The sequence below is a fragment of the Ictidomys tridecemlineatus genome, chromosome 11 (assembly GCF_052094955.1).
Source record: "Ictidomys tridecemlineatus isolate mIctTri1 chromosome 11, mIctTri1.hap1, whole genome shotgun sequence".
NCBI lineage: Eukaryota > Metazoa > Chordata > Mammalia > Rodentia > Sciuridae > Ictidomys > Ictidomys tridecemlineatus.
This window is the reverse complement of record NC_135487.1, coordinates 75854543-75875591: the sequence shown is the minus strand read 5'-3', so window position 1 is coordinate 75875591 and position 21049 is coordinate 75854543. Positions and strand designations below refer to the sequence as shown.

Below are 21049 nucleotides of genomic sequence, written 5' to 3'. Positions count from 1 at the left end.
TTATCTAATTTTATAATAGCTGCATTTGACTCTCATTTTAGGTACTTTTCAGTGTGAACCTCTTTGAACCTGTGTTTCTTTTCTTCTTCTTCTTCTTCTTTTTTTTTTTTTTTTTTAAGTTTGAGACATTATCTCATTAAGTTGTCCAGGCTGGCCTCTAAATTGTGATCTTCCTGTCTGAGTTCTCTGAGTAGCTGGAATTACAGGTCTGCCCCACCTTGCCACCTAACCCCTGGCTTGAATCTGTTTTTTATTTGGAAAAACTCTTGATTAATTTCCATTAACTCCAGCACCCCCCTACCATCTAACAATGACAAAACACTAGTTTCTTCTGGTCTCAGTAAGTGGTACTATCAGTTGCTCAAAGCCATTGTAGATCTCATCTTTTTTTAATATTTATTTTTTAGTTGTAGTTGGATACAATACCTTTATTTCACTTATTTATTTTTTATGTGGTGCTGAGGATTGAACCCAGGGTCTCGCATATAAGAGGCAAGTGCTCTACCGCTGAGCCACAACCCCAGCCCTAGTAGATCTCATCTTTGATTCTTCTTTCTCCCTCATTCTCTTCATCTCTTTCATCACGATGTTACTTTGTTTCCGGGTCAATTTTATTTTGCATATATCTGTTTTTCTTTATCCCTATTGCCCCCTTTGTAGCCTAAACCATAATTGTTTCCCACCTGGATTTGTTTCATAGTTATTTGCTTATCTCCTTACTTCTCTTCTTGCTTTCCTTTAAATTTATTCCTTATAGATCTCTTAATTTTTATTATTTAATAAATAAATAATCATAACATTCCTGTACCAAGTGTTTTTTAGTTACACTCCAAATAGATCCTAAATTCCCTTCTAATATGCCCCTTCATGATTGGGTCTCTGCATATATTTCCAATTTCTTCTTTCTACTCTTCCTTAAACTAGTATACTTTAGCTTTATTGGTCTCTTCTTATAATTTGCACTATTTAGTATGGGGGCCATTAGCCACGTTGTTACTTGACCACTTGATCTATGGCTAGTCTAAATTGAGATATGATGAAGTGTAAAATACTTGTTGAATTTCAGACTTAGATTCCTCAGTATTCATTATCTATTTGATATATTGGGCTAAATAAAGTAATTATAATTTAACTTGTTCTATTTGTTCTTTTTAAAACTTTTAAAAACTAATGTCTTGGGCTGGGGTCGTGGCTCAGTGGTAGAACGCTCACCTAGCATGTGCGAGACCCTGGGTTTGATCCTCAACATCACATAAAAATAAATAAATAAAATAAAGGTATTATGTTCAACTACAACTAAAATATAAATATTAAAAAAACCCTAATGTCTTGTATTTGTGGTTCACCTTTTATTTCTTCTCTTTTTTTCTTTTTCTTTTTGTACTGGGAGTTAAACCCAGGGGCACTTTACCACTGAGCCACATCCCCAGCCCTTTTTTAGTTTTTATTTTGAAATAGAATCTCACTAAGTTGAACTTGCAATTCTCCTGCTTCAACTTCCAAAGTTGCTGGCATTACAGGTATTCACCTTTTATTTCTGTTGGTGTTTCTCTGACCCATTAAACTTTCCAATTTCTCAAGGCCTTTGTACTTGTTGCTTTTTTTGCCTGGTTCTTTGCATAGCTAGCTCTTCCTGCTCATCTTATAGATCTTAATTTAAATGTTGCTGCTTCAGAAAGGCAGTCCTTAGCCAGGTGCAGTGAGGCACACCTATAATCCCAGAGGCTCAGGAGTCTGAGGCAAGAGGATTGTGAGTTCACAGCCAGCCTCAGCAATTTAGCAAGGCCCTAAGCAACTCAGCGAGACCCAGTATCAATATAAAATATAAAAAAGAGCTGAGAATGTGGTGCAGTGGTTGTGTCCCCCTGGGGTTCAATTCCTTGTACAAAAAAAGAAAGAAAGACAGTCCTTAACCACCCTATCAAATTAAGTTCTTGGATTCACTGCCTTCATGTCATGGTATCCTTCCCTGCATTTGTTTGTTCACTATTTGTCTGACTTCTTAACTACTTCCATGATGTTCAAGAACATGTTGTTTTATTTATGACTATACTTTTCAGCACCCAATAAAGTACTGTTTTGGAGTAGATTCTAAATAAATTCTTATTAAGGGAATGATTCTGGAATATCTTCTCGGGTCTACTGTAATGCTCAAATAGGTTAAAATATTTTATAGACTATAAAGTACTTTACTTTTACAAATAAATATTTATATGTAGAGAAGCTGAAGAAATTGGCCATATGCCTCCATGAGCATTAGATTCAATTGTGTGAAGCATAGTTGGTGAATTTAGCCTGCATTTCAGTGTGTTCTTCCAACTTTTCATCCAATAGTTTGATACAGTGTTAGATATATTATGACTTGGAACTTTTGAGGATTGTCCTATTTTACAAATAAAAAATTTAAAAGCATTACCTTTTCTAGGAGGTATTTTCTATAAAATTTTTAAAAATATTTATTTTTTAGTTTTCAGTGGACACAACATCTTTATTTTATTTTTATGTGGTGCTGAGGATCGAACCCAGTGCCACGCGCATGCCAGGTGAGCGCGCTACCGCTTGAGCCAAATCCCCAGCCCTGTAAATTTTTTTTATAAATGTTTTTATTTTAGTTGCAGATGGACCCAATACCTTTATTTATTTATTTATTTATTTATTTATTTATTTATTTATTTCTTTTGCATGGTGCTGAGGATGGAATCCAGTGCCTCACACATGCTAGATGAGCACTCTACCACTGAGCCGCAACCACAGCCCCTAAATTTATTTTCTTTTAGAGGTGGTTAGGTACTCATTTTAAATATTACCAGACCTCCAAAATAACAGGTGCCAATTTTTGTAAAGGAACACTTCATTCACTTCAGTTTGGTGGTATCTTTTTCTTGGCTATCCTTGAATGTTCTGAGGCTATCAGGGTACAACTCAGCATTTTATTTTATTTTTTGTAGTTGTAGATGGACAGAGTACCTTTATTTGTTTATTTTTATGTGATGCTGAAGATTGAACCCAGTGCCTCATGAATGCTAGACAAGCACTCAGCTATAGCCCCAGCCCCAATTCAGCATTTTAGTCAGTATTTAGGTATCGCTCTTGCTTAAATTAAGAGTGAAATTCTTCAAGAAAATTACTTTTACTTTTTATTTATTTTTATTTTTTTAAAATTTAAGTTTATTATTTTTTTATTAGCTACACATGACATTACAATGATCTTGGCAATTCATACATTTAAATCATTGGGGTATAATTTCTCATTTTTCTAATTGTACAGATTGCAGAATCATACTGGTCATAGAAGAAAATTACTTTTATAGGAAGCATATTTGATTTTTTTTTCTTTAGTAGTTTCACAGTGCATATTTGTTCATTAAAAAAACAAAGGGGTCTGGAGAGCTCAGTGGTAGCGTACATGCAGCCCTGGGTTTAATCCCCAACACCAGAACAAAAAAACAAAAAAAGGTTAACATGCTAATCATAAATGTATCTAAAAGCAGCAGAAGTCTAGAGAAGGATAATGATCCTTACTTTGCCAAAAAGTGGGGAAAGGGAACAAGAAAGATTCTAAATATGATATTTTAAACATTTATTTTGTAGTTGTAGGTGGACACAATACCTTTATTTTATTTTTATATAGTGCTGAGGATTGAATCCAGTGCCTCACATATACTAGGCGAACGCTGGACCTATGAGCCACAACTCCAGCCCCCAAATATAATTAAAAAATATATTTTTAGTCGTAGATGGACACAGTGCCTTTATTTTACTTATTTATTTTTATGTGGTGCTGAGGATTGAACCCAGTGTTTCACAGGTGAGGCAAGCACTCTACCACTGAGCTACCATTCAGCTCCCCAAATATAATTTTAATGTGTATAATTAGTTTCAATGCTGAAAACGCTTGGGAGATAGGTAGGGAGCATATCCTGAATCTTTTGTATGTTGTTGTAGTAGTAATGGTAGAAGTAGAGGCAATAGATGTATTGTTGATAACTGCAAACACACGAATGCCTACAATGCTAGGTAATGTTCTTTTTTTTTGGGAGGGGGTTACCAGGGATTGAACTCAAGGGCACTCAGCCACATCCCCAGCCCTATTTTGTATTTTATTTAGAGACAGGGTCTCACTGAATTGCTTTGCATCTTGCCATTGCTGAGACTGTCTTTGAACTAGCGATCCTCCTGTCTCAGCTTCCTATGCCGCTGGGATTACAGGCATGTGCCACCGTGCTCGGCAAAGTAGTATTCTATCATATAAAAAATACTTATTTTCATGAAAACCATAGGAGGTTGGCCTATTCTTAGCCCCGCGCCCCCTTTTTTTAAGATGTAGGATTGAAAGTAGTTGATTGAGGGGCAGCCGTTGTGGCTTAGCGGTAGAGCACTAGCATGTGCGAAGCTCTGTGTTCCCTCAGCACCACATTAAAAATAAATAAATAAAGGTATGTTTATAAAAAAGAAGGAAAGAAAGTGGTTAATTTGAATTGCTGAAGGTCACACAGGTAAGTACACTGGGTACTGAGGTCACACTGGGTACTTGATCCAGCAAAGAATGAAAAGTGATCTGTGGAGGGCATCTGATAACAAAGAAGATTCCTGGAATGTAAGAGCAAATCTCTAAAGACATGCAGTAAAAGCCAAGGGAAGAAATGGGGAAGAAAAAAACCTGTTAGCGTGAATATAATTACATTTATTGAATTATAGACATATGCTAAATACTTTGTGTAGATTTTATTTATTATTATTATTGCCATTTCTATTTTAAAGAAACTGGCTTGGAATTAGGATTGAACGCAGGTCTTTAATTTTCAAAGCCCAAGTGCCCAATTAATTTGCATTTGAGGTTTGAAATTTGTTGCTTTGTAACAATATCAAGTGGGGTTTGTGAGATGAGTACTTGTGGAAAATAGTGATTAAATTGGGAGAAGGGCTGAGGCTGTAGCTCAGTGGCAGAGCACTTGCTTAGCACATGTGAGGCACTAGGTTCAATTTTTTTGCACCATATAAAAATAAATAAAATAAAGGCATTCAGTCCATCTACAACTACATTTTTTTTTTTAATTGGGAGGAAAGGTAAAATTGAAAGGCTAGCCCAAGAAGTACCATAGCTGAATAATAAGAATTTAAAAATATTTTTATTAGTTGTTGATGGGCCATTATTTTACTTATTTATTTACATGTGTTGCTGAGAATTGAACCCAGTGCCTCACACATGCTAGGCAGGTGCTCTGCCACTGAGCCACAATCCAGCCGTGAATAACAAAAAGAATTTAAGAGAGAAAATATAAAGGAGGATGTCATCAAAGAAATAAATGAGGAAAACTTTTCTAAATAGAAGATTTTAATTTAGGTTCATCAGAGTGCTGTGCAAAACAGATGAAAAAAATTGTGTTAAGACATTGAATTTTTACAACTAAGGGGCCAGAGAAAATAAGAGAAGTTCCTGGGGGCAAAGGGAAAATAGATTAACTAATAAAATTAGAGTAGCTTCAGATTCTTCAACAAGAATACTAGCAGCTAAAAGACAATAAAGAGTATTATCTTAAAAAATCTGAGGGAAGCCACTTGAGGTGGCACATGCCTGTACATGTGGGAGGCTGAGGCAGGAGGATTACAAGTTGAAAGGCCAGCCTCAGCAACTGAGTGAAGCCCTTAGCAAGGCCCTGTCTCAAAATAATTAAAAAGGACTGGGGATGTAACTCGGCGGTGAAATGTCCCTGGGTTTTAACCCTCAGCACAAAAACAAACAAAAAAACCCTGAAGGAAAATCATTTCTCATCTAGAAGTTTATAACAGCCAAATTTTCAAGTGTAACAGAAGAAAGCCATTTTCACATTGTAGTGTCTCAAATTTATGTTTTATGTAACTCTTCTCAGGAAGCCAGTAGAGGAAGTATTTCACCAAAAATGAAGTAAAGGGAAGACCAGGTTTAGGAAACAAGTGTTTCAACCCAAGAAAGAGGATAAGGGAAAAACTAGGATCACAATTCTGTAGTAAGTACAGAGAGCAACCAGTTCAGAATGGAGCAGATTACAAGGTTGAAAAAGGGACTTGATGAAAAACATAAAATTGATAGCTCATGTGATATGCTTGAATATATTGAGATTTATGCAATTGTATGCATTGGAGAACTATTGGGGATAAATTAATAAACACAAATAAAACTAAAAAAATTAAGACAGGTGAATGGGTTATCTGCCGCAGTCTGGCTGGGCACAATTCAGGAGCCACACAGCTCTTTAGGAATTCCCTCAGAGCCCAACTGCCACCACTGGCTTCCCACAAGCCTCTCAACCTCCCCCCACCCCTCCTGCTCTTGAGGCCAATTGGCTGGGTCACATGGGAGGAGCCAAAAAAAGTCCCCCAATGAGCAGCTCCTTGGTCTGAAAGAGCGGGGAAACAGCCCAATAAGCATCACCGCAGAGGAGCCAATCAGCTGGCAGCTAGAAGTTTGCTGGGGTCACTGTGAGCCAATCATCAGCTGGCAGCTGGAAGTTTGCTGGGGCCCCTTTGGCTGTGGCTCTCAACAGTTATCCACCTGTCTCAACCTCCCTAGTTGCTGAGATTACAGTCATATACCATCTGTGCACTCCCATTTGGAGGCATTTTCATATTCATGTCTGGTTGATGCTAGTGCCTAAGCTGGACAGAATGTCTCCATTTACTTATTTTAAAAAAATATTTATTTATTTATTTTTAGTTTTTTTTTTTTTTCAGCAGACACAACATCTTTGTTTGTATGTTGTGCTGAGGATTGAACCCAGGCCGCACGCATGCCAGGCGAGCGCGCTACCGCTTGAGCCACATCCCCAGCCCCTCCATCTACTCTTTAGATGTGGTCTCTCTGGACTAGTTTCGGCTTCCTGCACCCTTTTTTTTTTTTTTTCAGTTGTGAAGATTGAACCCAGGGCCTCATACACACTAAACAAATGCTCTTCAATTGATCTATATCCTTAACCCCTAGTTTGGGCCTCTTAACAGTATGTTGGCTGGATTCCAGGAGGGAGCTTCCGTAATCACTTTTGGTATACACTATTGGTTGAAGCAGTCAAAAAGTTCTTCTCTGATTCAAGGGACAAGAGGGTACATGAACTTCATTACGTAATAGGAAGATGTGGATTAGGAAATATGATCATGTTATGGGTTGAATTATGTTCTCTCATTCTCTTTTTTTAATTAATTTTCTTATTTTAAATTTTTAATTGATTTTATTTTTTTAAATACATGACAGCGGAATGCATTACAATTCTTATTACACATATAGAACACAATTTTTCATATCTTTGGGTATAAAGTATGTTCACAACAATTCATATCTTTATACATGTACCTTTTTTTGCATTACAATTCTTATTACACATATGTACCACAGTTTTTCATATCTCTGTATATAAAGTAGGTTGACACTCAATTCGTGTCTTCATACATGTCCTTTGGATAATGATGTTCATCACATTCCACCATCCTTGCTAATCCCCTTCCTTCTCCCTTTCCCTCCCACCCCTCTTCCTTATCTAGAATTTCTCTATTCCTCCCAAGCTCCCCCTCTCTACCCCACTATGAGTCAGCCTCCTTATTTCAGAGAAAACATTTGGCATTTGTTTTTATGGGATTGGCTAACTTCACTTAGCATTATCTTCTCCAGCGCCATCCATTTACTTGCAAATGCCATGCTTTTATTCTGTTTTATTGCTGAGTAAAATTCCATTATGTATATATGCCACATTTCTTTTATCCATTCATCCACTGAAGGGCATCTAGGTTGGCTCCACAGTTTAGCTATTGTGAATTGTGTTGCAGTAAACATTGATGTGGCTGTGTTCCTGTAGTATGCTGCTTTTAAGACCTTTGGGTATAGTCGGAGGAGTGGGATAGATAAGTCAAATGGTGGTTCCATTCCCAGTTTTCCAAGGAATCTCCATACTGCTTTCCATATTGGCTGCACCAATTTCAGTCCCACCAGCAATTTATAAGTGTACCTTTTTCCCTACATCCTTGCCAACCCTTATTGTTGTTTGTCTTCATAATAGCTGCCGTTCTGACTGGAGTGAGATGAAATTAACTTAGAGTAATTTTGATTTGCATTTCTCTAATTGCTAGAGATGATGAGCATTTTTCATATATTTGTTGATTGATTGGTAGATATGAAATGTGTAGTGCCACACTATGTATTCTTTTTGGAATTTGATTTGATACTTAGAGATATATTGGGCTTTTGACTCCCAGAGTACAGGCACTCATAGTTCCTCATTAGCCACAAAATGTCTTTTACCCAGAAGGAAATATTTACAAGCAAGTGCATACATCTCTATGAGGTAGATAGGAATGTGGTGACATAGTTGTGTTGTCAGATTTATTATTTCTTTGCGATCTACATTTACCATAGGATGAGGGAAAGAAGTTCAGTGGTGGCAGGGTAGAAGTTTGGAAAAATAGAGTTAAAGGAGAAATAGGACAAAATGATAAATGAAAAATAATTCATTCCTATAGGATTCCTAGAACCATGAGTATTAAATTTTATTAAATTGAACTGTAATTAAATATTTCGGCTATACTTAAGAATTTAAATTTGAAGATGGGTTATTAAGCCTTCAGTAGTTAGGCTGGATTCCAATTCACTGAAGTTGAAAGAGTGTCAGAATTGTGCTTTTGGTTATTCCAAACTCTTTAAATTGAGCCTATTGTAACAGTTGCAGAAGCGATATAGTAAATTGTTTTAACAAATTAGAGCAAATAATGTGTGGTTTTTGCCTTTGCAGCAATTAACTTTAGTAGGGGACTTTTATATAATGGGAATGTAAAACATTACTTGTTGGAAGTTGTAGCTATTTGAAATTAATGGTCATTTTTAATAAAGCATTTTTCTGAACACTTTGTACATTATGTTTTCTGATTCAAAATATAGTATTATTTTGAGATGCAAATTGGTACCATTTTCATAGTTGAATCTGTAGTTTTGTCTTAGGGATAATTGATTACATTGTTTTATTGTCTTGTCATGGTTACTTTCACTTCTGGCACAAATTAAGTTTTAGCTTCATTATTCTTTGATTCCCTATTTGGCCTTTTGTACAAATGAACTGTGTTGATCTATGATTTGTCAGGATAGAGCATTAATTTCCACGATATATAAAGACGTCTACCTGAGGTGCAGGTGGCAAAGATTTTCTCCCATTCTGTAGGCTCTCTCTTCACATTCATGATTGTTTCCTTTGCTGTGAAGAAGCATTTTGGTTTGATACTATCCCATTTATACATCCTTGATTTTACTTTTTGAACTTTAGGAGTCTTTTTGAGGAATTTGGTTCCTAAGCTGACATGATGGAGAATTGGGTCTACTTTTTCTTCTTTTTTGTGCAGGGTCACTGGTCTAATGCCTAAGTCCTTGATTCGCTTTGAGTTGAGTTTTGTGCAGGTCTAATTTCATTTTGCTACATATGGATTTCCAGTTTTTCCAGCATTATTTGTTGAAGAGGCTCTCTTTTTTCCAGTGTATGTTTGTGTCACCTTTGTCTAGTATGAGATAACTGTATTTATGTGGGTTTGTCTCTGTTTCTTCTATTCTATTCCATTCGTCTTTATGTCTGTTTTGGTGCCATGCAATTTTTTTTTGTTAAAAATAACCCAATCAATAAATGGGCAGAGGAACTGAACAGTCAATACCATTGGTTAACAAATATATGAAAAAGAGTTCAACATCTCTAGCAATTAGAGAAAAGCAAATTGAAACTACACTGATATTTCATCTCACTCCAGTCAGAAGGGCAGGTATCAATAATACAAGTAACAATAAATATTGATGAGGATGTGGGGAAAAAGGTACACTCATTACATTGCTGGTGGGACTGCAAATTGGTACAACCACTCTGGAAAGCAGTATGGAGATTCGTTAGAAAACTTGGATTGGAATCACCATTTGACACAGTTATCCAGCTCCTCAGTGTACACATAAAGGACTTAAAATCAGCGTACTATAATGACATAGCCACATCAATGTTTATAGCAGCTCAATTCACAATACCTAAGTTAGGGAACCAATGTAGGTGCCCTACAACAGATGAATGGATAAAGAAAATGTGTTATATATACACAATGGAATATCACTCAGCCATAAATTAAAATGAAATTATGGTTTTTGTGGTAAAGGGATGAAACTGGAGAATATCATGCCAAGTGAAATAACCCAATTTGCAAAAACCAAAGGCCAAATGTTTTCTCTTGATATGCAAATGCTAGCACACAGTAAGTGGGGTGGAGAGGGAATAGAAGTTCATTGGATTAGACAAAAGGGAATGAAGGGAAGGAAGGGAGGATGTGAATGGGAAAGACAGTAGAATAAATCAGACATAACTTTCCTTTGGTCATATGTGAATACATGACCAGTGTAACCTCATCATGTACAACCACAAGAATGGGAAGTTATACTCCATGTGTGTATAATATGTCAAAATATATGCTACCTTTATGTATAGCTAAAAAGAACAAATAAAAGAAGTTCTTCTTTTTCCCTGGCAGCAGGCATTAATAATCTGCCCAGTGTTTATTTCCTTATTTCCCATAGTTTATCCTGCCCTTCTGTCTTGGGAATTCTTCCTTCAATAACCAGAGTCACCTGGTGCTTTCTATAAGATCATTTCCAAGGGAAATAAGTTCTAAAAGGGGAAAAATATTGAAAATGAAAAGAAAATGAGAGGTAGTGTCAGGTAGTGTCTCTTTCCCCCATCTAGCACTTGTAATTGAAATCTTTGTCTTTTTGGAAGTTGCATCCTCATGTTGAATGGCTTAACTATATCCTTGGAATCCCTTTTCTGTTTTATCCTTTTCTTAAATAGAATTTTCATGCTAGTTGGTATAGAAGTCAGGACAGAGAGCCAAGGATGTATTAAGGTTTAGAAGGAAAGCTGTAGGCAAACTCAAAAGAAGTAAAGTATTCACTGCCAGAAGTCTGGGTGGGTTTTTTTTTGTGTATGTGTTGGTGTTTTAGTGTATATACCTTTAGATTATTATTTATAAGCCAAAGTTAGCTGTTTTATTAATCCAGGAAATAATTTATAATGCTTTAGACATTTTTCCAATTGTGTAAATTTTCACCTCTTCTCAAAACACATAAAAATACGAAATAATTTGGTGAGTGCAGTTGTGCATGCCTGTAATCTCAGCAACTCACAAGGCTGAGGCAGAAGGATTGCAAGTTCTGAGGCTGCCTCAACAACAATGTAAGACCCTGTCTCAAAATAAAAAATTAACAGGGCTGGGGATGTAGCTCAGTGTTAAAGTGCACTTTGGTTCAATCCCCAGTACCAAAAACAAACAAACAAACAAAAAAACAACCAACCAACCAAACAAACAAAAAAACCCCAAAAGAACTTCATAGTTTTAGAGTACTTAGATATATAAAGGCTCCAAAGAGTCGGAAGCTCTTTTAGTAAGTTTCCTATTAAACCTTATTTTGTAAAGTCATATAGATAATGTTAATTTTGCATTGGTATTCACATACAAGATTAACAATGGGTGTTTGAAAATTATCTGGATATTTTTAAGTGGAATTCATTGTGTACATATCTGCTTAAGGAGATTGGCATGGTTTATGACAGCTATGTATAATTTGTTGAATCTTAGGAGAGAGGAATTTTGAAGGTTTATCTAGTTCTGGTTCTTCACCTAAAACAAATTCATCCTTAGTCAACTCTAGACATTTGGCTCTTATAATTGCTGCTTTAATGTAGCTATTGCTAGAGAATGTATTATTCTTTGTGGTATCCATCCATCCCACCCTTCCTGCCTTTCTCTCTCTTCCCCTCCTGCCTGCCTGCCTGCCTGCCTGATTGCCTTCTTTCTTTCTTTTATGGGTGCTGGAGATTGAACCCATAGCCTTGCACATTTTAGGCAATTGTTGTACTATTGAGCTGTGTCCCTCAGCCTCCATTCTGTTTCTTAATAGCTCCAATTATTTAAAAATTCTACCTTGAGCTTTTTTCACTCTGTTAGCTCAACCACTTATCATAATTTTGTTCCTTTGGAGCTAGTCATTCTGTAAAAATACTCTTTACTGGTTTGAGGACAGATTGATAAGGGTCTCATTACATCTTATTTATGATAAATACACCCAGTTTTTTAAAAAATTAATCATATCACAGGATTTCCCTATCATGATCACCTCAATGACACGTTTTAATTCCTGCTTTACAAATGGGTTTGACTAAAATCCCGATAAAAATATACTTCACATACTGACTCAGCACACCTGTGCTTGTACATACATACATACAGTATATATTTTTAAATACATATTTGAAGTAAAAACTTCATATAAAATTATATATTTTGATATTTTTGCCCTTTTTTTTTCTTTTTGGTACCAGAGATTGAACCCAGGGACACTTAACTACTGAGCCATATCCTTATCCCTTTTTATATTTTATTTAGAGCAGGGTCTCATTGAGTTGCTTAGGGCCTTCTAAGTTTCTGAGGCTGGCTTTGAACTCACAATCCTCCTGCTTCAGCCTCCCAAACTGCTGGGATTACAGGTGTGTGCACTGGCTTTTTTTCATTTTTAAATGAAATATTTGTGTTACCTTTTAAGTGATTTTATCACTTCCTTGTGTGTTTCAGTTTGTAGTTTGCAAACATGAAATTTGGAAAAGTTTCCAAAACCTGTATGTTAGGGTCATTATTGCTAAAACTTGTTTCATCTTTATCATCTCAGAGAGAGAATTCTAATGGTAATTTTTAAGTAGAACTTAACAGGATTGTGCTTGCGTAGCATGTGTAAAGCCCTGAGTTGGAATCCCTAATGTAGCAACAACAACAAAATTTAAAAACAAAAAACAAAACAGGATTCTCAAGTTCTCAGTAATAAATGTGATAAAACTAAAATCTATGCAACTTATTTTTTAATCCTCAGGTGGCGACAGACAAGGTTGCAGAAAAGCTGAGTTCTACTCTCTCATGGGTGAAGAACACAGTTTCGCATACAGTCATTCAGATGGCCAGTCAGGTGGCAAGTCCATCTGCTTCATTACACACTACATCCTCATCTACCACACTGTCAACACCAGCCCTTTCACCATCTTCCCCATCACAGTTGAGTCCAGATGACTTGGAACTCCTGGCTAAACTGGAGGAACAAAATAGGTGAGTGAGGTTACTTGGTGTTCTCTTTCCAATTATACAAACCCAACTAAAGTAAAAAAAATTAAATATTTACTCATATTAAGAATGTTTGTTTTCTAGTTTTTGGCTTCTTTATCAGATTATGTAACAAAGTATTTTAGTCTTTTGGGTGGAGTGTTGGTCATGAAAAAGATTAAATTTTTCTTTGGTGGTACTGAGGATCTCACCCAGGGCCTTGCATTTGCTAAACAAACACTCTACCACTGAGATATACCCTCAGCCCTACCATTTTTATTTTAAACTTTCTTTATAGCTCCCTTTGGTTAAAATGTAAAACAGTTTAATCCAGTATGAATATCTGATTTGTGGTTTAGAATGGGAAATCTTTTCAAAAATGTAGCCATGAAAGGCACTATATCACTTTCTCATAATGTATGAAATGGAATAGTTGTTTACTTTGCTAGGAATGTGTACTCTGGATCCTTTGTATTTCTTCACTATGTTATTATCAAAACCTCATTGTGGGTATTGTCTACAAAACAATATAAAGAATACCCTTTTATGTTTGACCAAGTTATATAATACCACTGGCTGTAAGGATAATAATAATGGTAATTTTTAACAGCTTTTTTGGTGTATAATTGACATAATAAATTACCAATATATAAAATGTACATTTTGGTAAGTTTCAACATTGGTGTATTCTGTGAAATTATCACCCAAATAAAGAAAAAAAATCTGTATCATCTCCCCCTCCATGTCCCACTGTAGAAATAGAATCATTCACTATTATACCCTTTTTGTATGGATTGTTTCATTTAACAGAATTATTTCGAGAGTTGTCACTCCTTTTTGTTGCTTGGCTGTATTCCATCATATGGATATATCACAGTTTACTCATCTGTTGCTGTGAATGGTATAAACATTTGTGGATAGGCCTTTGCGTTAATGTATACTTTTCACTTCTATGGGACAAACACCTAGGAATAGAATTGATAGATTGTATTGTAGATATTATGTTTCACTTCCAAACTATTTTCCAAATGGCCTCTATTTCTTCACATTCCCATCAGAAGTCTATGAAATTTCTAGTTCCTGTACATCCTTGCCAATAGTTGGTTTCGTCACTTTTTTAATTTTAGTCTTTCTATGAGTATTGATAATATGTGGTTTTAATTCAACGCTCATAGTGTTGAGCATCTTTTGTATTTATTTACCATCTGTATGTCATCTTTTTTCTTTTTATGGCACTGGGGATTCAACTCATGGGCATTCTACCAGTGAGCTACATACCCAGACCTTTTTACTTTGAAATATGTTCTCGATAAGTTTCCAAGGCTGACCTGAACCTGTGATCCTCCTGCCCAGTCTTCTGAGTCACTAGGATTCCAGGTGTGAACCGCTCTGCTTGACTAACTTATCATCTTTGATTTTAAAAAGTAAGGTAAGCCCTACTTGGTGGCTCACTCCTGTAATTCCAGCTACTTGGGGGTGCTGAGGCAGGAGGATTGCAAGTCAAGGCCAGCCTCAGGAAATTAGTGAAACTCTGTCTCAAATTAAAAAATGAAAAGGGCCTTGGATAAGCTCAGTGGTAGAGTCCCTCTGGGTTTAATACTTAATAGCAGAAAAACGAAAATAAAGTTAGGTTGTTTACTTTCTTGTTATTGTGTTTTGAGAGTTCTTTATATGTTTGGGATATAGATACCTTATCAAGTACATGATTTTCAAATCTCATTTTTCCAGTTGGTGGTTTTTTAATCTCTTAAAAGTATCTTTTGAGCCATGCGTGATGGTGCACACTCATAATCCCAGCCACTCTGGAGATTGAGGCAGGAGGATTAGAAGTTTGAAGCCAGCCTGGTCAATTTAGCAAGACCTTGTCTCAAAATAAAACTAAAAGAGGACCGAAGATATAAATCAGTGGAAGATCATAGCATGTATGAGGCCCTGGGTTCAATCCTCAGTACCATTAAAAAAAAAGTGTCTTTTGAAGAGAAGTTGTTATAAATTTTGATGAAGTCCCAATGTTAAATTTTTTTTTTTAATAGATTGTGTTTGGGTGACTCAGGGTTACACAGGTTCTCTTATGTATTTTCTTCTAGAAGTTTTATTATTATTATTTTTTAAAGAGATGGGATTTTAACAAATTAGAACAAATAAATTTTAAAAATAAAAGAGATTTTTTTTTTTAATGCTAATTAGGCTGATCACAAAGTTCGGTACAGAAGTAATCCTTCTACCTTAGCATCCTGAGTAGCTAGAACTATGGATGCCCAACATCATGCTCAGTCCAAGAAGTTTTATAGTTTTAAATTTTACACTTAACTCTGTGATCTATTTGAGTTAATTTTGTATTTGATGCAAGGTATAGATCAAAGTTTATTTTTTTGAATATGTACAAACATGATTTTTCCTATACTGTTTGTTAAAACCACGTATCCTTTCTCTATTTAATTACTCTTACAATTTGGTTAAATATCAATTGTCCATAAATATATGAGTCTCTTTTTGGACTCCATTTTGTTTTATTCATCTCTTTCTGTTTTTTAATGCCAACATTATACTACCTTAATTATTATAGCTTTATATTGAGTCTTTTGTTTTAAATTTTTTTTAGTTGTAGATGTAAACAATACCTTTATTTCATTTATTTATTTTTTATGTGGTGCTGAAGATTTAACTCAGTGCCTCACACTTGCTAGGCAAGCATTCTACCACCGAGCTACAACCTCAGCCCCTGTATGAGTCTTGAAATCAAATATGTTAGTTTTCCAACCTTGTTGTTTTGTTTTGGCTTTTGGTTCTTGACATTCCCATATAAATTTTACAATCAAGTTGTTAATTTCTGGAAATATCTGGAAATTTTTGTTGAGATTGCATTGAATTCCTAATGATACTAATGTTGTCTTCTACCCCCAAAACAATATATTTCTCAATTATTGTTTGTCTATGGTATATTTTTAAATTTAGTTTTTAATTGCTCATTGCTAGCATGTGAAACTATAATTGTTTTTCTTATATTGATCATAAATTCTGCAGCCTCACTGTATTCATTGTTCTTGTAAAGAGGTTTTTTTTTTTGGAAATGTTTTAGATGGACCTTTATTTATTTATTTATTTTTATGTGGTGCTGAGAATCAAACCCAGTGCCTCAACATGCTAGGCAAGCGCTCTGCCACTGAGCCACAACCCCAGCCCCTGGTAGGAGTTTTTATTTTTGTTTTCAAGATTGCATTAGGTTTTTTTGTGTATTTGAACATATTATCTGTGAATAAGAGCACTTTTACTTCTTTTTCATCTTTTGGATACCTTTCGTTTTTTTCACTTGCCTATTGCAACAAATTAGAACCTCAAGTATACATTAGAATGGTAATGGCAAACAGACATTTTTGCTTTGTTAATCTTAAGGTGTAAAGTATTATATATGCTGTTAATTGTAGGTTTTTTATATGCCTTTTATCAGGCTAGGTAAATTCCTTTTTATTTCTTATTTGGTTTAGAGTTAAAAAGATACATTTTAGATTTTATAAAATGCTTTTTCCAAATCTATTGAAATGATCATATGATTTTCATCTTTTAGTCTGATAATGTGGCAAGTTGATTTTGAATCGCTTTTGCATTCCTGGGACAAATTCTGCTTGGTTATGATATAGTGTCTTTATAAAATATTATTGATTTGATTTGCTCATTTTTTGGGGGAATTTTGGATCTATGTTAATGAAGGAAATTGATTTTTATGATACTTGTCTTCAAATGGTAGTTGATTGGAAATGTCTTTGACCTTTAACTGAAATGTCTTGTTGCCTTATGATGCTTGTGTGATCTTTCTAATATGAGTTTTTAGTGCTCATTTTTTTTTAAACCCTGCCTTAGCAACATTCCTTCAAATTTACTACTTGTTTTATGGCCCTGAATATTGTCTGTCTTGTTAAGTGTTCTTTGGCATTTGAAAAGAATGTGTATTCAGCTGTTGTTTGATGAAATGGTCTATAAATGTCTGTTGGCTCAAGTGGATTGATAGTGTTGTTCAAATCTACTGTATCTTTGCTGGTTTTCTGCTGTTTACTTGTTATGTCAGGTATTGAGAAAGAAGTATTAGAATTTCCAGCTATAATTGCATATTTGTCTGTTTTCTTTTAAATTCTGTCTTTGTTTTATGTAATATGAAGTTCCATTATTTGGTGTATGGACATTTAGGATGTCTTATATCTCTTTATGACCTTTATGCTTAGAAATCTACTTGATTTCATTAATGCAGTCACTAACTTTTTGAATAGTTTTAACATTTTATTTTTCCCCATCTTTTATTTGTATTCTTTGTGTGTGTGCATGCACGTGTGCATGTACATGCATGTGTGTGTGAATGTATGTGCGCTGTGTATCTAACCTAATGCAATCAACCTGTGTGTCTAACCTAACTCACAGGCAAGCACTCCTCCACTGAGCTATATCTCAACCCTTATTTAGGTCTATTTTAAAAATACAATCTTACTAGCCTTTTGATTGGGTTAGTTAGATGTTTTACTTTTTTAAAAAAGTCAAGTAAGTTTTATTTCCTGCTTACATTCACATTTATCTCAAGGTACAGGTGAGTACATCTTTACGTCATACTTCCTTCCAGGACCAGAACTCAGGTGCTATTCAGGGTAAACTGGACTTAGAAGGAAAAAGATGTAGTTGAAATACCCAGGGAGTGATATGTATAACTTTTCCTTTATATTTTATGACCCCAAAGCAAATCAAATGGCCAAACCTTTTTGAGTCAGACAAGAAGTATAATTCTGCAGAGGTGAAAACATACATTTTATTAGTTTCTTCTTTTGAATTTTTATTTTAAATTTATTCATATGCCATAGAGTTCACCCTCTTAAGGTTTATAATTTAGTGTTTTTTCAATATAGTCACAGAGTTGTACAACTATGATCATACTGTCCAGTTTCAGAACATTTTCATCAGTCCAAAAAGAAACTGTGTTCCCATTAGTCTTCCCATTTCATTCTATTTCCAGCTACTAATTTACTTTCTGTCTCTGGGGATTTGCCCATTCAGGGCATTTCAGAATCATATAACAGGCTTCTTTCATTTTGAAGATTTTGAGGAAAATAGACTGCTTACATTTAATGTGATAATAAATATGGTTATATTTAAATCTGTTATCTTGTTTTCTGTCATTGTTTTCTTTTAATCATTTGACCTTCTTAAGACAACTTATCACTATATTTAAAAAATTTGTTTAGTTATACATGGACACAATATCTTTATTTTTTTTACTTATTATTTTTTATGTGGTGCTGAGGATTGAACACAGTGCCTTACACGTGCTAGGCAAGCGCTTTACTGCTGATCCACAACCTCAGCCCCCCCCACTCTATTTTCTTTTAAAAAATTTTTAAAAAATGTATTTATTTTTTAATTGTAGGTGGACACACAATATCTTTATTTCATTTCTTTTTTAATGTGGTGCTGAGGATCAAACCCAGTGCCTTACTCGTGCTAGGCGAGCCCTCTACCACTGAGCCACAACCCTAGCCCTATCGCTCTATTTTCAAAGGATATTTATTATACCGTTATACATAATGTGTTAAGAACCTTTGAATAGTACACTTGCATTTACAATCCTTTGTGCTAGTTTATACTTTTATATATAATTCCCATACTGTAATATTTTTTCCTCAACAGTTATCTTAGAAATGAAATCAAGGGCTGAGGATATAGCTCAGTTGGTAGAGTGCTTGCCTCATATGCACAAGGCCCTGGGTTCAATCTCCAGCACCACACACACACACACACAAACAAAAAAAAAAAAAAAAGAAAGAAAGAAAGAAATGAAATGAAATAGAAATAAAAAGAAAAAAATGCATGTTTTTATGTCTGTGTAAAGTACCATATTTGGTACTTTCTATCCTTTTTCTTTTCTGTACTGGGGGATTTGAATCCAGGGCGCTCTATCACTGAGCTACATCCCCAACCCTTTTTACTTCTTATTTTGAGACAGAGTCTCACTATGTTTCTGAGGCTGGCCTCTCCTGTGTTCCTCCTGCCTCAGCCACCCACATTGCTAGGATTACAGGTGTGCAACACCCTGGCACTTTCTGTGGATCCATGTATCCATCCAATATCACTATCCTTCTGTCTAAAGGACTTCCTTTAGCATTTCAGGCTGCTGGTGATGAATTGTTTAGCTCTTGTATGTCTGAGAAAGTTAAAAGATATTTATTATCTCTTAGGACAGAATTTTAGGTTAATAGTTTTTATGATGTTATTTCATTGATTTCTCTTTTGCATTGTTTTCAACAAAAAAATCCAATTTGTTTCTTATCTTTGTTTTTGTTATGTCTTTTTCTCTGCCTTACCACTGGTTTTAAGCAACTTAATTCTGAGTTGTCCTATTGTCATTTTCTTCATGTTTCTCACATCTGAAGTTTGTTAAATTTCTTATAGATTTATAATTTTTTCCAACTATGGAAATTTTGGGGTCATTTTTTTCTTCAAAAATTGTTTTGTCCCTTTCTGCACTTCTTTAAAGACTCTAATTACAGAAATATTGGGCCACTTGAAGTTTTTACACAGCTCATTGATATTGTTGCGCTAATTTCTTAGCAAGTTGCTATAAATTCAAATTCACAATATTGTCTTTTGCCATTTCTGATTTACTCTTAAACCTATCCACAGCACCTTTTTGATCTCTTACATTGTAGTTTAATACCTAGAAGTTGGAGCTTAGCATTTTTTTTTAAATGTCTAAATTAAACTTCTTTTCTTCAATACTGCTTTACCACTGAATTATATGCCTAGCCTTTTATTTATTTATTTTTAAAATTTGAAATTGCTGAGGCTGGACTTGAGCTTGCAATCTTTTTGTCTCAGCCTCCAGAGTTGCTGGAATTACAGGAGTGCACCACTATGCCTAGTTAATTCTGTCATTTGAATCAGTACTGGTTTGCTCCTGATTAATTGATTATTCTCCTCATTAATGGATATATATGCTTCTTTAAAATATTTTTTCCTTCCTCCTTCCTCTGCCAGATCCCTTTTCTGTATTCTCTTGATCTCCCTTTGATTATCATGAGGACCCCCTCTGTTCTTCTTTTTTTTTTTTTCCTTCTATTTTCCACATTTGAGAGAAAACATAATGGCCCTTGACCTTCTGAGTTTGGCTTATTTTGCTTAATATAGTGTTCTCAAGTTTCATCCATTTCCCTGCAAAGGACATAATTTCAATTTTCTTTATAGCTTACCAAAACTGCACTGTGTAATATATACTACATTTTCTTTATCTGTTTGTTCATTAATGGACACCCAGGCTGGTTCCATAGTTTGACTATTGTGAATTGTGCTGCTATAAATATAGTAACGCAGTTATATGTGTTTCTTTGCAAGCCTGATAATTTTTTATTGGATGGCTAACATTGTGCATTTTACATTATTGTGTTTCATTATTTTCCTATAGGTATTCTTAAACTTTGTTCTGGAATGCAATTAAATGACTTGGAATGCATTTGCTCTAGAGTAGTATACAGCCTAGGAGTGTTAACCCTCTACCCCTGCACTGAAGCAAGACCCTTTTGTGTACTCTGCTCATTGTGCCTAGAAACAGGAGATTTTTAAGTCAGGCTGGTGGAAACAGGTATTGTTGCCTGCCTTGTGTAAAAGTGGCCACTGTTACAGCCAATCTTTTCTGGTGGTTCTTCCTTTCCTTTGGGTAGTTTCCTTACATGAGTGTACTATTCAGTTTCAGCTGAATACTTGAAAGAGATGCTTTGGCAATCTCTAAAGATCTCTGTGTAGTTCTTTCCTTTCTGGTCTCTTGTCATGTGAACTGTAGCTACCTTGATCTAACTGTAATTGAGTACCTGAAGTGTGGCTTATCTGAGTTATGATGAGTCTCAGCTCCATCTCCTCAATTCAGGGAGTTTATTAGGAACTGTCTTGAATTTTCCCC

General features: G+C 35.1%; 1 protein-coding gene across 14 annotated transcripts in view; it reads left to right on the top strand.

Annotated features, from left to right (window-relative positions):
• Nucleotides 1-21049, top strand: part of Evi5 (ecotropic viral integration site 5) — a 232237-nt gene that overhangs the window by 30751 nt on the left and 180437 nt on the right. For 13 of the 14 annotated variants that reach the window (XR_013427909.1, XM_040289000.2, XM_078026735.1 and 10 more), the window contains exon 2: nucleotides 12899-13128. Coding sequence is in view for 12 of the 14 variants with exons in the window: in XM_040289000.2 (XP_040144934.2) it covers nucleotides 12899-13128 (230 nt within the window). In the remaining 2 variants the exon portion in view is untranslated. Of the gene's footprint in view, nucleotides 1-12898; nucleotides 13129-21049 lie in introns of those variants that run through there. The other variant, XM_078026738.1, reaches the window with a different exon arrangement.